This window comes from Juglans microcarpa x Juglans regia, chromosome 4S, assembly GCF_004785595.1.
Source record: "Juglans microcarpa x Juglans regia isolate MS1-56 chromosome 4S, Jm3101_v1.0, whole genome shotgun sequence".
Lineage (NCBI taxonomy): Eukaryota > Viridiplantae > Streptophyta > Magnoliopsida > Fagales > Juglandaceae > Juglans > Juglans microcarpa x Juglans regia.
In genome coordinates this window covers 14,464,440-14,479,722 of record NC_054601.1, presented here as the reverse complement: position 1 = coordinate 14,479,722, position 15,283 = coordinate 14,464,440, and the positions used below count along the sequence as shown (strand labels likewise).

General features: G+C 37.5%; 1 protein-coding gene across 6 annotated transcripts; it reads right to left on the bottom strand.

The window, feature by feature from the left end:
- Positions 1–2,192: 2,192 nt before the first annotated feature.
- Positions 2,193–7,537, bottom strand: LOC121263551 (type I inositol polyphosphate 5-phosphatase 4-like). 6 transcript variants are annotated; one of them, XM_041166505.1, is made up of 15 exons: positions 6,643–7,535; positions 6,463–6,550; positions 5,977–6,048; positions 5,722–5,809; positions 5,525–5,629; positions 4,809–5,427; positions 4,521–4,714; positions 4,297–4,405; positions 4,018–4,166; positions 3,612–3,904; positions 3,412–3,494; positions 3,190–3,289; positions 3,046–3,117; positions 2,831–2,946; positions 2,193–2,463 (listed from the first exon to the last, which is right to left on the bottom strand). In XM_041166505.1, exons 1-10 carry the CDS (start codon positions 6,670–6,672, stop codon positions 3,679–3,681), a joined length of 1,680 nt encoding a protein of 559 aa, XP_041022439.1. In that variant the 5' UTR covers positions 6,673–7,535; the 3' UTR covers positions 2,193–2,463; positions 2,831–2,946; positions 3,046–3,117; positions 3,190–3,289; positions 3,412–3,494; positions 3,612–3,678. The 6 variants fall into 6 exon arrangements, with proteins under 6 accessions (XP_041022439.1, XP_041022438.1, XP_041022436.1 ...); XM_041166504.1 differs by having other exon boundaries at positions 3,190–3,494; XM_041166502.1 differs by having other exon boundaries at positions 3,046–3,289.
- Between the last annotated feature and the right edge of the window lie 7,746 nt (positions 7,538–15,283).

The window sequence follows — 15,283 nt, the reverse complement described above, 5'->3', positions numbered from 1 at the left end:
AGTTGTTTTTGAATGTTGAATTGAGTTGAGTTGAATTGAATTGAATTGAGATAATAAAATATTATTAGAATATTATTTTTTAATATTATTATTATTTTAAAATTTTAAAAAAATTAAATTATTTATTATATTTTATATTAAAATTTAAAAAAATTATAATAATTTAAAAAAAATTATAATAATAAAATTTAAATTCTAAACGTCTTTTAATCTCTGTCTCCAACGTCTTTTCACCTTTTATGGTGAGAAACAAGTCGTTCAGTTTTTTTTTTTTTACTGTTAATTTCCTTTAATTTTCTACTCTGTTCGAAATTGACGTTACAAACTATAGTACGTATCACTTGAAGTCTGTATTAAAGAAGACTGATCTGACCAATGACTGCAGCCTCAACACAATTTCCTGTAACAGCCTATGGAGAATTTCTTGGGAAAGAAATGTTTTAAGAGCTGTTTGTACGGTAATAGGATGAAATAATTTTAAATAAAAATTAAAAATTAAATAAAATATTATTATTATTTTAAGATTTAAGATTTAAAATTATTTATTATATTTTGTGTGAGAATTTAAAAATATTATAATAATAAAATGAGATGAGATGAGATAATTTGAATGTATTTTTTAATCCAAATGACTACTCTCAAAGTGAATATATATTTACAAATATATTATATTATAAAATTAAATTTAACCTATTTTATAAATTTAGTTTAATTTTTAAGTTTACTTTCATAAAATTTCTTTATAATTCTTACACTTCTCTTCTGAAAATCTTGGAGTTGGAGACAAAATTTGCAGCATAATAATAATAATAATAATAATAATAATAAATAAAAGAGGAGAGAGAAAAATGGACAAAATTTCCTTAATTTAAGGCATAGATAAAAATAACAATGACAACAATAATAAAATGTTTAGCTCTCAAGCTTATAACAATGACTTCTGTTTCCATCTTCTAAAATATTACGATTATTTTCTCTCTCTCTTCCTTACCAAAAATTAGTATCTTTCTTCTGGATAGTGTGACTTGGGTGAGGTTTGGACACCAAAAGCATTTTAACTCATTTAATTTAATTTAATCATTATAATTTTTTTAAATTTCACATAAAATACAATAAACAATTCAATTTTTTCAAATCTCAAAACAATAATAATATTTTATTCAACTTTCATCTCATCTCAACTTACTATCTAAACTTTCGAAAAATGTAATCATAGTCCAAGTCAACTAAAGACAAGAAATATGACTTTTTTTAGCCTTGTCAATAAATATGCTTAGATGGATTCCACGTGGAGTTAAAATCATCTATATATTCTGAAGAGGAAAAATATTTACAATAGTGAATTGTGTAACAATGCATAATCACTTTAAAAAAAGTGAATAAAACATGATACCTACATAAAAAAAATTAATTTTTTAATAGTAGATATCACTCTTTTTCAAAGAGATTATGCGGCGATTATATTATGATTATATGTAAACTTACTCGTATAAGTAAACTTCCAACTACTCTTTCCACTTTGCCTGAGCAAACGCTATTGAAACACACTAATAATGTCCAGGTGTACTTTGGACGAGGAAAACTACAACAAAACAGTTCATAAACTTCTTGCTTGGCATGGTTTTCCAAGATAGGATAGGTTGTCGCCTTGTGGATCAATATCTTGTGCCCAACAGAAGTGGCATGCAATTTCACTGCCAACTTACACTTGAAAGCTTGAATCAGTTATTATAAAGTGTGTAAATCTCATACATTTCTTTTAAAAAAAGTGAGAATTACTATTAAAAAAATAATTTTTTATATAAATCACTGAGTTATCAACTTTTTTCAAAGAAATTATACGAAACTTACACACCCTAAGACTGTAAATATCATTTCTATATTTTGTATGCTTAGAAGATAATTTAAACTAAATCATGGGCTTGCTTTTGAAAGCAAGATAACGTCCTTGAATTTGATTTTGTTGCATTAAGTGGGGGAGAGGTGCTAAGTTTTGGCGCCAGCTATTTTTTCTTTTTTTTATTGGAGATTTCGAACTCCACATCTCCAGTTTTGACGCAAATTTGAATAGAAAGAATGGCAAGGAATGAAAATGTGACTTTGGGGGTAAGTGCATGTTAACTACCTGACACATCTATAAAAAGTGTAGGCTGTTGTTTGCTTTTTGAATGTAGACAAAAAATGAAATAAAATGGAGACAGTCAACCAAATTAACTGTTATGTTTTCCTTCCAGTAAAACCATTGACAGCAACAGAAAAAGAAGCTTCGTATCAATCAGACAATCGCTAATACCTTTTCCTTTTTTTTTTTTTTTTTTTGGGTAGTAACGACTACCCATCACATCTCTAATGCTTTCCTTAAGAATAACACAGATCCGAGTCTCCTTTAACAGAAAACAATTGTTCGTTAGATATCCAATAAAGTTGGTGCTTCTTTAATCAACACTGGGCCATTACTTGATCCTGCATACACACAAAATATGCCTTTTTCTGTTAGCTTTTAAAATCCCCAATTGGCTTGAGTTTGTAAGACATCAGCACAATTTTTTTTTTTTTTTGGCAATGGGTGTCCGGGACAAAAACTCGACTAATCTCGAGGGTGCACAGGCTTTCGGCAAAGAGCTCGTGCACATCTAGTAATTCAAGTAAAAATTCTCCCACCCGATGGACTCAAAGAGTTAAATGTGGGATTTTGAACCCAGAACATCCAATTTTATTTGGCTCATCCCAGGACCAGTAGGACACCCGTTGAAGTTGGCATCAGTAGAAGTTATTAACATAAAAACAGAAAAACATTATATTATGATAAGCAGCTTAGGTTTGAGCATACCAGTTTAATACCAGGAGTGACGACCATGTTAATTAGACTTTGCAATGAAAGGGATTGTGAGCCACAAACTTCTGGATTTAGTGATTGAAAAACAGAACACCCAATTATTTATGTACCTGTTGTGACAAGGATAGATATGGAGAGAATTAGATAAAAGGTATGAGGAAGAAGAAGTACAGCCAGCCCAAGTATAGGAAAAGAAAGAAGGGACCAACCTTCTTTTGGATTTTGGAGAGCAGTGTGTTTCTATCACACCACCAAGGTTGAGTTCTCTCCAGCACATGTACCTGGCAAGAGATCTTAACTAAAAGCTCTGGAAGAAAAAAGAAATAACTTCCAACGTTTTCTCAGGAACCTACTATTTGGTGTAGGAGTTGACTCCACAGTTCACAGCTTTAATTGGGTAAAAAGTGAGAATTACTTTTAGCTTCTGACAAACATTTATCAACCTTGTCTCTCCTGAAAGGAAGACTGTAAACTATCCAAACTAGGTATATGATACAACTGAATTGAAAATCTGACCTCTTAACTTTTGTGAGCAAAATATAAACCTGATCGGAAGGATGAACTAAGGCAAATACCTGATTGATGAGGAGGCAAACTGGTGTTGGAATATCTCAGAAACTTGTAGTTTGATCTCAGCATTACGTATTTGTGGTAAGTCCTGTAATACAGTTTAAGTGTAAATCTTGTAAACAGTCAATTCAAATTTTATTTGATTAAATAGAATCACATTAATGCGAGTAGCTGATAGAGATCTTTTTGCGGTAATTTAAACTACCTTGAACATCATCTAATCCTTCTCCAATTATTTCTAGTTGAGCATACTGGAATGTGATTTCCAGCCCTCAAAAGAAATTGAGATCAGTGTATCCGTTCATATATGGCAACAACTCTTCTACCTCAATCCTGGCATTGGAACAACTCATGCTTTTCTTGATTCGGCTCCGGTTTAAAGACTCAACCTCCACCAAGAATATGCCATAAACTGGCCTATGATCTGAGAACCTTGACTCCCCTCGAACATATGATAATTGATGGAGGCCTCTGCCATGCCATAATATACGATCACACCTTCACATACAAACAACCAGATTAGATTGTATATACTGATTTTCTACATTCCACTGTTCCATTTATATGATAAGTATACACTGCCTTATGACAGTATATTTTGCAATAGTCACCATGCGGGAGTTCTTCGCTTCTCCTTTGGGTGCCTATCATCCCCTGCATATCTATCAGAATTATTTGAATACTTGTAGGTAGGAGGAAAGTATATTTTTCCTTCATTCCATCCCTCAAAGACATGCCCACGTCTCTGCTCTATACGCAACTGAAAATATCAACGAATATCAGAATGAGCAGTTTGGAAATGGTTCACAATAAATACACTCTGATACATTAGAAATAACCACATAAATAGTAGATAAATATCCATACTACATCTAGGGTTGTAAGCATGCCTGGTCATTTTCGAGCAATGCCCTCCAATCATGCATCTCAACAAGAGCCTTCGCAGATCGGTAAGATAGAGCAATACGATAGTTCAAATCCCCTAGCCAGATAATTCGACTGCACCAAGGCAATTAAATTTAAAATCAAAAGCAATGAGAAAGTTTCTTTCAGAACATTATAGATAAGATAAGGAACATAAGAGCCAATTGAAATTTATTGAATATAGCCTTACTCGTGTTCTAGAATTGTTTGAGGGGAACCCGAGTCCCCCGTGCCATGAACCCTAGGAAACCTTGTCTTCCGAAGAATCTCCATGACATCAGAGTTTCTCCTTAGCTCATCACCATCCTTTTGCCCAGAGGTCAAATGGCTACATACGAAGCAAAAGCTTGTTTGGTGGAAAGACATGCTAATAGAAATCGAACCCTGGAAAACCCAAGAAAATGAGAATGCCGCCATTACCTGGTTCATGATATTTTTGCTCTCAAATTCAAGAAAATTGCCACAAAGAAAAGTATACCTTGTTTCCAAGATAGCCCATCAATCCTCTTCCCACACAGGACACTTTCATGTTGCGAACATCATCCCTTAGATCGCGCTTTACCCAAACTGTTAGAAATATCCCAACCATTTGCTTACTGGCAATCAAGCAGTACCTTGAGTGGCCTGGCTGTCTATCTCTATCCTCCAAGGACAAAGGCCCACTGTAGGATACTGGTGAATACTGTGTTGCCTCTGGAGAATCCCCTGGCCCATTCTCATCATCAGAAGAGCCATATCTGAAATTGAAGTCATAGTCACTTGGCCTGTTCCCAAGAATAATCCGGTCACAAATGCTATACCGCCGATCAAGTCGGGGCTGTGGCATTGCCATGTCGTGGCCCAATCTCATGCTTCGACTCAAGGACTGGAATGATCGCCTATGGAAAAGTGAGGAATTATTCTGCCTTGTTGATCCTTCAAAGTCAGCATCTAATTCAACAACAGGATCAGGGATTGGTGAAGGTGTGTGGCATCCACCACTAGTGCCCGGAAGACTGTTCAAGGTCTTCCTGATAAGAGCTAGCCATTTTCTAGCAGGCCAATTATCTTCTGTGCCTAACACATTGCCAGCATTCAAAGGAACAATTTCTTGAAATCTGGGAGCCGAAGGGATCAAAGAAGGCTTCAGAATACCAGAAAAGTTGCTCTACTAAAACAAATGAGAGAAAACAAGGTTTGATTAACAGGGGATACCCAAGAACGTAAATGTCAGCAGGAGGAGAGGTATGAAGCCAATCTTCAAGACTCAAATTATTAGGAGGAGATTTTCCAGCGACATTCCATGTAGCTACAAAAAGCCTATAAATCAAACGGAACAGGAACTCAAATAAAACCACCCCTTGACGGGATACATTAATCAGTACAAGGCAATGAGTAACAATAGAGCATACCTGTAATTATGCACATCTGTAACTTGTGAGGCATCCAGATCGATCTTACCTCGCCGGATACAATCAGAGTTCCGTCTGAATGATCTCTCTGCATTTTTTTATGGGGTTTTAGAAGGTTTAGTGAAAATAATTGGGAGCAAGAAATAATGAGCTTCTTAAAACATAATTGCTTTTTCTAACTAAATTTTAGCGATATTTTCTGTCGTGTTGAGAATATTGTGGTCCAAAGCAATACATAGGTGTCTGATACTGAACCTGTTTTGCTTTTCTTGATTGTGCATGCCTCCCTCTCTGAACAGTTGTTCTTCCTCCACTCTTCATCACCACCTGAAAAAGAAAAACCAAAAAGTTATTAAAGCTGTGCTCTTTTCCACTGAATGCATCGACATTATACATTTAAGCACCATTAAAAAACAAATACATTTTAGTTGCAAACAAAAATAATCGAACTTGAAAGATAGGAAGAAAACAGAGAACAGATCTTAAGCTGCTAATAGAATTTGCAGACCCCCTTACATCCCCAAAAATACAATTGTTGTACGAAACATTGATACAGAGGAAGAATAATGCTAAGTGCGTTCAGGGTCTAAGAGGACCTTAAAGCAGGTAAATTATTGCTGAGAAAATCCTTTTTTTTTTTTTTTTTTTTCCCGTTGAAATAAAAGTTAAGACTACCAACTCCAGAGCCCTAAATCGAATCCAAATCGTGCTATAATCGACAAAATTATCGGCCATTATTACCTTCATATACGATATCGTCTGCGTGAAAGTCCTCAGCTTTGTTCTTGATATTGAACCACTTCTTGACCAATGTCCTCGGCCATGAAAGCTTCACCAAGTATACAGAGTCAGCAATCTCACAACCCAAAAATTGAGAAGAAAAAAAGTACACATTGTGAGAAGCAGTGGCAATTTTCAAACCTTGCTTTTCTTGGAACTCCCATCTCTCATTGTCGCACAAACTTCATATAGCTATCAAGATTTATAATAACTAACTTTAATTCGTTCTTCAAGAATTATTTGGAAAGACTGACTGGGAAAAAATGAACAAAAACTACATGGAAAAATCAAATCTAGGAACCAAAAAAACTCCCCAGAAACTAGGTTGTTAATCTCTCTAGAATAAACCAATTAATGAGAGAAAATCCTCTAATTTATGCCAAAAAAAGGGGAGAAACTACTGATTTGCAAGAGAGTATAACAGAACAAAAGGGCAGGCAATACTTTTGTTTCCTCAGGCATTGAAGAGAAGAAAAAATTGAGGGAACAAGGAAAATCCCAGTTTCTCAGCATTATGCTGGACTTACAAACACTTGATAAAACCCAAAAATACTGAGATCAATAGCTTCCGTTTCACTTTATTTTCAGGGTTGAGTCGAGAGAAAACAGAGGAATTCTGAAAGGGAACCAAGGAGGGAGAGAGACCGAAGGAGGGAGGGAGGGAGAAGGACAGAGCCCCTGAATGCGTAGAAGTGAGACTATGAGATTCTGAGGATAAAACAAGACAATGTCGGGGAGAGAGAGAGAGAGAGAGAGAGAGAGAGAGAGAGAGAGTGAGTTTTGCTCTGTGCGCAAAAAAAGAAAAAAAAACCTCGTTGTGGGTACAGAGCAAAGTATCGAATTTGAAGAGAGAATAAAGTGTTCGGAGGAGGGGGAGCTCGGCTCTCTCTCTCTCTCGGCTTTTTACCCAAATCCAAGACCGACCCAAAACCAGCTTTGGTGGGACTTGGAGAGAGGAGGCTTTTGGATTTGGTCAGTTGGTCACCCAACCACTCTCGTCTCTCACTCACCCAGCCAAGACATGCACTACCCGGACCCCCTTCCTTCTCTCCCTCTCCCAATCGAAGTGTGTTTCTCTCTTTCTCTCTCTAACTTCTACCCATGGTCAGCAAAGTTAGGTCCGATCCAATACCCAAGCAATGGCAATACTACAACTTAGTTTTCTCTATTTGGTCTTCAATGAGGGGAAATAAAGCAGTTAAAACAAGACAAAAGATAAAGGGCATGCATGGAGAGTGTCTGTTTGCCTCTCTCTCTCTGCTGCTTCTTTAATTGGATTTCTTCTTTAATGAAGGGTGAAAAATATTCAAATACATAAGAAATTTGTAACACTAATCTCCTCCTCCTCTTCTTCTTCTTTCTTTTTTTATTTTTTTTTTATTTTTTTTATTTTATTTTATTTTATTTTTATATATATATATATATATTTTGTTTTTCTTATTACTTAGAAGCTTATGCCTTATGGGGACTATGTCCAGCTGACTTGTTTACTTTCTTTTAGGCCTTGTTTGGCTACGCAGTTCAAATGAGATATTTTGTTGAAAGTATAATAAAATATTATTAAAATATTATTTTTTAATATTATTTTTATTTTAAAATTTGAAAAAATTGAATTGTTTATTATAATTTGTATAGAAGTTTGAAAAAATTGTAATGATTAGATGAAATGAGATGTTTTGTATATCAAAACCGAGCCAAGTCTTGTTGTATGCTTAGTTGAAACTGAAGGAATGTTTGGAAGAAATAATTTCTAAAGGTCAAGCTTGTGTTCCTCCAATGTGGGTTTTTGGGCTATGGGAATATCTATAGGTTTACAGGGCCTGATTGATGGAATTTTTAAATGGAAAAAGGGGTCTATGTCTACCACAAAGGTACCTCATTGGTGTTGGGAACATTTGAAGCATTTTTGTGTCTAAACTCTAAAAGCAATGCATCCCCTGAAAACCTTCATTTTTTAGTGTTTTGGGTATTAAAAATACGTTGGTTGCCAAAGCAACTTTGAAGAGGCTCTTTTGACTCAACACAGACTTATATGTCCATGAGGACCAAGGCAATTGTCTCAATTCTCGGGCTCTATTTTGAATTTTGACTAATTGCATTTGTTATATGCGAGTTCTATGCTTTGCGACTGCCCTTCCGAGGAAACAAACAATGAGTTTGCACGAATGTAGGATCTTGTTAGGCTGTTTAGATTCCCTAACCCTAGTTCAACTCACCACCCCCACCGCCCAATAAATCTCCTAGGGTTTAGTGTAACTATCTTAAGTTTAATACCTAGCTAGGACAAATTAATTTCTTGATTTAAGTTCTGCCAACCTGATTTCTTAGATTGACTAATCTTAATACACATGCTACATGTGGGAGACCGTGTCTATTAATTGAAGGGCTCTCTACATTCAATTAGCCTATGAACTTATATATAGAGTGATGGGAAAAGCTAGTTTGCCCACCAAATGTGACCTCTCAACTTGACCGTTCGGAAAAAAAAAATTATTTATTTTTACTTAATAATTAAGGAAATTATTTTAAATGTATTGGTGTATTTTTTTTTTATTTTTTTAAAATATTTAAAAATGTGAATAGAAAAATGAAAAAAAAAACTTGTAAAATACACTATCGGTCAAGTGGAGCGGGCTACTTTGAGCGGCAGAATAGCCTGACTCATAGAGTGATTAAACTCTTGGGGTTGACATCCAAACACTCCTAAGCCTGACCTTAATCTTGATAATGATTATAAGGAATTGCAGACGGTTTGAGTAGGAAAATATGAGATGGGACTATGGCCTTCCTACCTAGGGAAGTGCCCATTACAGGAAATATAGATCCACTGATCTTTATCATCCAAAAAATGGTTGACTTTTTTAAAGATATGCCATCCAATTACAAAAGAAAGAGAGTTTCAACCATCTTGTAGCCATAACAAGAGCCTTGAGGAATCCGGTGGGGATACTCCGATGGTTAAGTCAGAGAGGAATTTACTACTCTCAACAAAGAACGATAATGAGTAATCGTCTCTAGAACATATTTAGTTGGTTATTTATAAAGGTTGAGGCTTTCTACCATGACATGACCCTTCAAGGCAGGGTTCTTGGTACTAAGTATGGTAGATTACTTTCCTGAGCATGATTCTGTTATTGATTGTGTCCTTGAGGGTAGGTGTCTTGCTCAAACTTATCCAGTGGATCCTGATCTTATAAGGATAAGGTCGGTTGAGTTTTCATGCTAAACATGATGACTTTATGGGCTTTATCTCTAGGCCCATACGATGCATTTCGTGCAGTTTTATTCTTTTAGTCATCTTTGGTCACGTGAATCCCTCATGGCTTCGCCATTGTTTACCAACTAACATTTCCTTGCCAAAAATATATATATTTGCACCCAACAATTGCCTCGCAAATTCTCGCCACATGTGTGTCAGCAGGAATTTTCTTTTTTGAACTTTACCCTTTTTCAAATCGATTGAGTACTTCCTTGTAGGATGTAACCGGTCAAGGAGCTTCTTGAGACTTTGGCTGGGATGCGCTATGAAGTGGTGCATCAATTTCAAGAAGGAAATAGAGCTGCAAATTTGCTTGCACGTTGGGGTGAAGCTGGGTTGGTTTGTAGGTGGGGTGCGGACGTGAGCTTACCAGCACCTTTGCATGGAGTACTACATATGGATAAGTTGGGCTTGCCTAGCTATTGAAAAAACGATGTGAATATGTATAGGTTCATAGTGTTTTGGTTTTTTTCTGGGTTCTATTCTGGATTTTGGTGTTGTTGCGTTGGTGTTGTTCTGGTTCTTTTGGGATGGTTTTATTGTTTATGGCAATCCCTTGGGGTTTTGGTTTGCTTACATGGTTTTCCTCCGACATAAGTGGGGGTTCTTTAATAAAAATGTTGTTTTATTGAAAAAAAAGAGGTGTAATCGGTCCGATTTGGTCCGATTTTAGATAAATTTTAGGATCGAACCGGTATACACCGTTTTTGCATTTTCAAGAACCGATATTGAACCGGTTATCCTTTTAAACCAGTATTTCCAGTTTTACTGATTCTGGTCTGGTTTTCCGATTTTTAATATATATTAAATTTCTAATCTCTTATGCTTATATATATAAATATTAGTAATACACTAATACTATTTAGCATATAGTAATACTATTGGTATAGTACTATTACTATATGTTAGTGATAATATAGTAGTTAATATACTAATGTATATTAGTATTACTAATATATTTATCAAAAGGAATATGTTGAGAATTTATTAAGCCATAAAATGCAATTAATAGATATTTTATATTTAAAACATATGATCAAATAAATGTTCATGTTTAAAATTAAAATTAAAATTTTATGTTATAAATTATAATATAACATTATTTCATATATAATTATAAATTATAAAAATTATATATAATATAAAAATATTATATATAATATTAAAAATTAATTATAAATATATAAATATACGAACCGGTCTGGTCCTAGAAAACATAAAATCGGGACCATATCGGTTTTTAAAATGGAGGAATCGGTCCAAAATCGAACCAAACCAACCAATCCGGGCTGGCTTTCTAGTTCTCCGGTTTATTTTTACAACCTACTTACTTGGACATGTGTCCTTTTTTGTATTGTGCACAGTTTGTTTCCCTGGATGTTTTGCCTGCTCGACAGTTCGTGGAATCTGACGTTGTCTGACGGATATCATACCTGTCTCTTTGTGCAGTGCAAAATGTGGGGTTTTGTCTAGTGTGCTCTTTCACATTTCGACACGTGGTGCCATCTTCTTGGCTTGACACCTGCTCTCTTGTGTCGTTTCATCTTCTCATAACGTCGATTTTCTTCTTGTTCCCTCACTTTTCTCTTTATGCTCCAAGTTCTTCTCACTGCTCTCATTCTCTTTGCATTTGACTATCCCTCTCCATTTCCTATCTTCCTTCATCTTCAAGCTTTCCGCACTCCATCTTGATGGCGCTCACAAACTCTTCCCAAATGCTCTCCATTCTTCTCGTTCGTGCCACTCACAAAACAACTCTTGCGGAGTCGACTACTCTCCCTTTGTTGCTTTTGGAGCCAATGGATAGTTACCACCACCCAGGTAGAACTAGACTCTGTGAGGAAATGGTACGACATTTTTGAGATCCTTCCTGACTCACGTAGCAACATTGCCTACTTAGTGGGGAGTTTCAAACAAGTCGAGCTCTATATCAACTTGTTCTCGATGGGCCTGAGACTCACCTTTTGTCGCCTAGTTCATGACATTTTGGATTATTTGAAAATGGCTCCTTCTCAAACCTGCCTAACACTTGGAGAATCTTGTTGTCTTGTTGCATTGTATAGATGCAAGCCTTATAAGCAGTAGGGGAAGAAAACCTTGACCTTATCACACGTGAGTTTTTCCACTCTCATGGCATGAGCAAGCATGACGGGAGCCAATGTAGTTTCTGTTTGAATCGGTTATCAGGTCAACCACCTCGAGTCTAGCTACTCCCATATCAAAAACTAGGATCATATATTGTTTTTTGATTTTGGAGTTGGTTGAGAATTTCCTCCTTACGAGGCGGTCCGCCGTGAACTTCCCATTAGGACCTCTTGGAGTTTTGTCCTAGATAGTCGCAGCTTTGAGGTGACTGCCACTAGGGGGAGATGGCTCGTTTGGATCTCATCTATGTGTGGGTTAAGGAGAACCCTGATTCTTTTTGTTTGAAGGTTGCCCTTACTGAGGAGAACATTGATTGCTTCTTAGTTATGCTTGATCAATTGCGTGTTATGGGTCATTAATTCCTAGCCTCAACAAATCCAAGGCCCACCCACCAGCACAAGAGATCCACCCTTCCTCCCTCTGACCCTAAGGGAAAAAGACCTTGCACGAAGGGCGATCAACCACGCAACCCAACTCTCCCTAAGGGAGCCACACAGTGTTCCCATACCCTTTTGATTACCCCTGCTTTAAGAGATTGATCGCCATTTCCATTGCATGAAGATTGCCTCACGAATGTGATCGGTCAAGGGGCCCAAAACATTTACTCGTCGTTGGATCCCAACTTTTTCGACATGATTTTTGACATCTTCCCAAGCTCTTTCCCTGATGCGTTGTTTGAGAAGTTTGAGTAGTTTTCCTTCTCATCTTTGGCTTCCAATACCTCTGTTGCAGTATTAGAGGTTGGCAATGAAAGGTGCACCTCGAGTATTCCTTAGGATGTGGTGAAGAGTGCCTAAGCTGTCATTGATATGCCTGCCCGCTAGGAACGAGTTGCAACCCTTGTCAAGGAAGTTACTTTTGCTATTGGTGAAACGCTTATGGGGGTTGTGATCCCCTAAAGGATGCACCCACGTCCGGTGTTGCCTTTGAGGAGGATGTATCTGCGGTTGTTGTTGCTACTGGCTCAGGCAACACCCTAAGGGTTGGTGAGGGTGACGCCACTTCTACGAACCCTATGGAGTCTCTCCCTGTCGTGTTGTCGCCAAATAGGGGAACATTGCCCTATGTTGTGTCTCCTCTGAGGATGTCCTTACCAATGGTCCCTATAGAGTAAATGGACGCTTATTCTCCTAAGGCAGCTCTTTAGGGGTCCGTGCCTTGTCCGGAGTATTCTAGCTCCACCTAGGTTCCACCCACTTCATTTGTTCCAAAAGTGGGGTAGTCTTCTAACCAATTTGTCGCTAGGATAGCCAGGGAACTTGGTGAGTTTCTTGCCAATGTATGCAACTCTATTACTCACTTGTTGTAATTTTTCCTTTACTTGTTATAACTATCCTTGGCAGTTCCTTTCAAGGTCTATCTTCCTTGAATCAATGGGTTGCTTGAAGCCAGTCTGGCCTAAATGAACAAGTGTAGTCTTCTCACTAATTCATGGAGAAGAAACGATGGGAAGAAGCTTATTCTCGATTGGGTGGCCACTCGCGTGTGTTGGATTCTAAGATCGTCGAGTTAAAGGCTGAGATATCAGACCTTCGACATGCTTTGGCTTCAGAGTGGTCTTCATTAACATCACAATGGAAAGCCACTCCAAGTAGTAGGATTCCTTGATGAATCCTGCCTCTAGCAGGCGCTCTACTTCTTGTGCTATAGCCGCATATTTTTTTGTGCTGAAATTTCTTTGCTTCTATCTCACTTTTTTGGCAGCTAGATCAATGCAAAGATGGTGTTATATTACCTCCATGTCTAGTCCTGGCATGTCCAAGTACCTCCATATGAACACGTCCATGTGCTCGTTGAAGAGATGCTTCACCTTTTCTCTAAGTTTTGGTGTCATCTGTATTCCTATTTTGTCCATCACGTTTGGTTAGTCCAAAAACAAGTTGATTAACTCCAGTGGCTCAGCAGCTTCGACTTGCCGTAAGTTCTCCTCATCTCAGGTCTCTATAGCCTGCTCGATAAGCTTTGCCAGTGAGGGAATTATCTTTTCGTTTGCCCTATGTTTCAAAATGGGGACCTCTGCACCTGTGTTCTTCAAAGCCTGCTTGTCGTAAAAAACTCCAACTTTAAATAGTAAATTGAGTTTACTGCCCGCATCTTGTTCAGGGTTGGGTGATCAATGATCGCATTATATGACAAACAAGCTTTCACCACCAAAAAGTATGTCCTTGTCGTTGTTGCACATGGCCAAACTCCTGCTTTAATAGGTAACATGATTGTGCTAACATGCTGCACTAGTTCTCTCGAGAAACCCTTTAGGGATGTAGGTGCTAGCTGCAACCTATCTTGCTCGATTCCTATATTCCTAAGCGTGTCCTGAAATAGGATGTCTGCTGAACTCCCATTATCAATTAGAATCCTGCGTGTGGTGTAATTAGTGGCTAATAGTGTTACCACAAAGGAGTCATTGTGTAGGTATAACACCCATATCAATCTTCATCATTGAAGGATATGGGAGCGAGCTTCTCCGTTTTGGTCTACTTCAGGGATCTCTTCATTTTTGGCCTTCCTGGCGTGCACCTTCCTAGCGAGCAATGATGCTCCAAACCATGCAAATCCTCATGTCCAAAAGGTTGATGCGGTTGGGTTGGTCTACGATGGGGGGTACGCCCCCTTCTGACACTCCTTTCCATCCTGGGGTTTTCACTTTGGTATCTATTTGCCTATCTTTCCATTCACTTCCTTAATACTTGTCTTTCGGGCAGTGGCTTGTGTTCGGTGAGCGAGGTGCTCTAACTTGCATTTCTCCCACAATACCTCTATCCAATACTTGATGTTGCAATAATTTTAAGTGTTTAAGTGCAATAATGTCAGATTCGTGTATATCAGTGCTTTACCATTACCCTTGCATGCCTATGGTTCATCGCCCTTGCATGTTCATGCTCAAGTGAGCTCCTCTAGAACTCCGTTGAATTGTGTGAGAGCCTTTTTCCTCATTTTCTCACCCTTTACTGCCTTTGCTTGCTTGGTTTGCCTTTTTATCCGCATTGTCCACATTCACTTTTTATAGATCAGTCAATGCCTTCATTCTGTCTTACACATTGACAAAGTCGTTTGTCCTGCCATGTTGGTGTCTACCTTACCAACTCTGTCAAGAAAGGGCTTTTGGACCATACCCTCACTAAACGTGTTGCCAGAATTATCTTCTTATCTTGATCATCTGTTGTTAAATGCTCCTTGTTGAGCTTGGCAAGATACCCTTTGAAATTTCGTCCTCCTGCTGCTTCACTGTGAGGAGATAGGCAACCAATTATCTCTTCATGCTCACCATAAGTTATGTGAGGAGCTGCCTACAAAGTTCCTCGAAGTTGGTGATCGAGCCTTCCTGCAGATTTTTGAGCCACCCTCTCGCCACTATTTTAAGGGTTAATGGGAAAGCTT

Bases quoted from the DNA above. Each gene is read 5' to 3' on its own strand.
- LOC121263551 (XM_041166501.1), bottom strand. From the start codon at position 6,672: ATGAGAGATGGGAGTTCCAAGAAAAGCAAG. The intron at 5,428-5,524 runs GTATCCCCTGTT...TTCGGCTCCCAG, and splicing joins GCTGACATTTACGTTCTTGG to ATTTCAAGAAATTGTTCCTT. The intron at 4,715-4,808 runs GTATACTTTTCT...TGGGTTTTCCAG, and splicing joins TGGGCTATCTTGGAAACAAG to GGTTCGATTTCTATTAGCAT.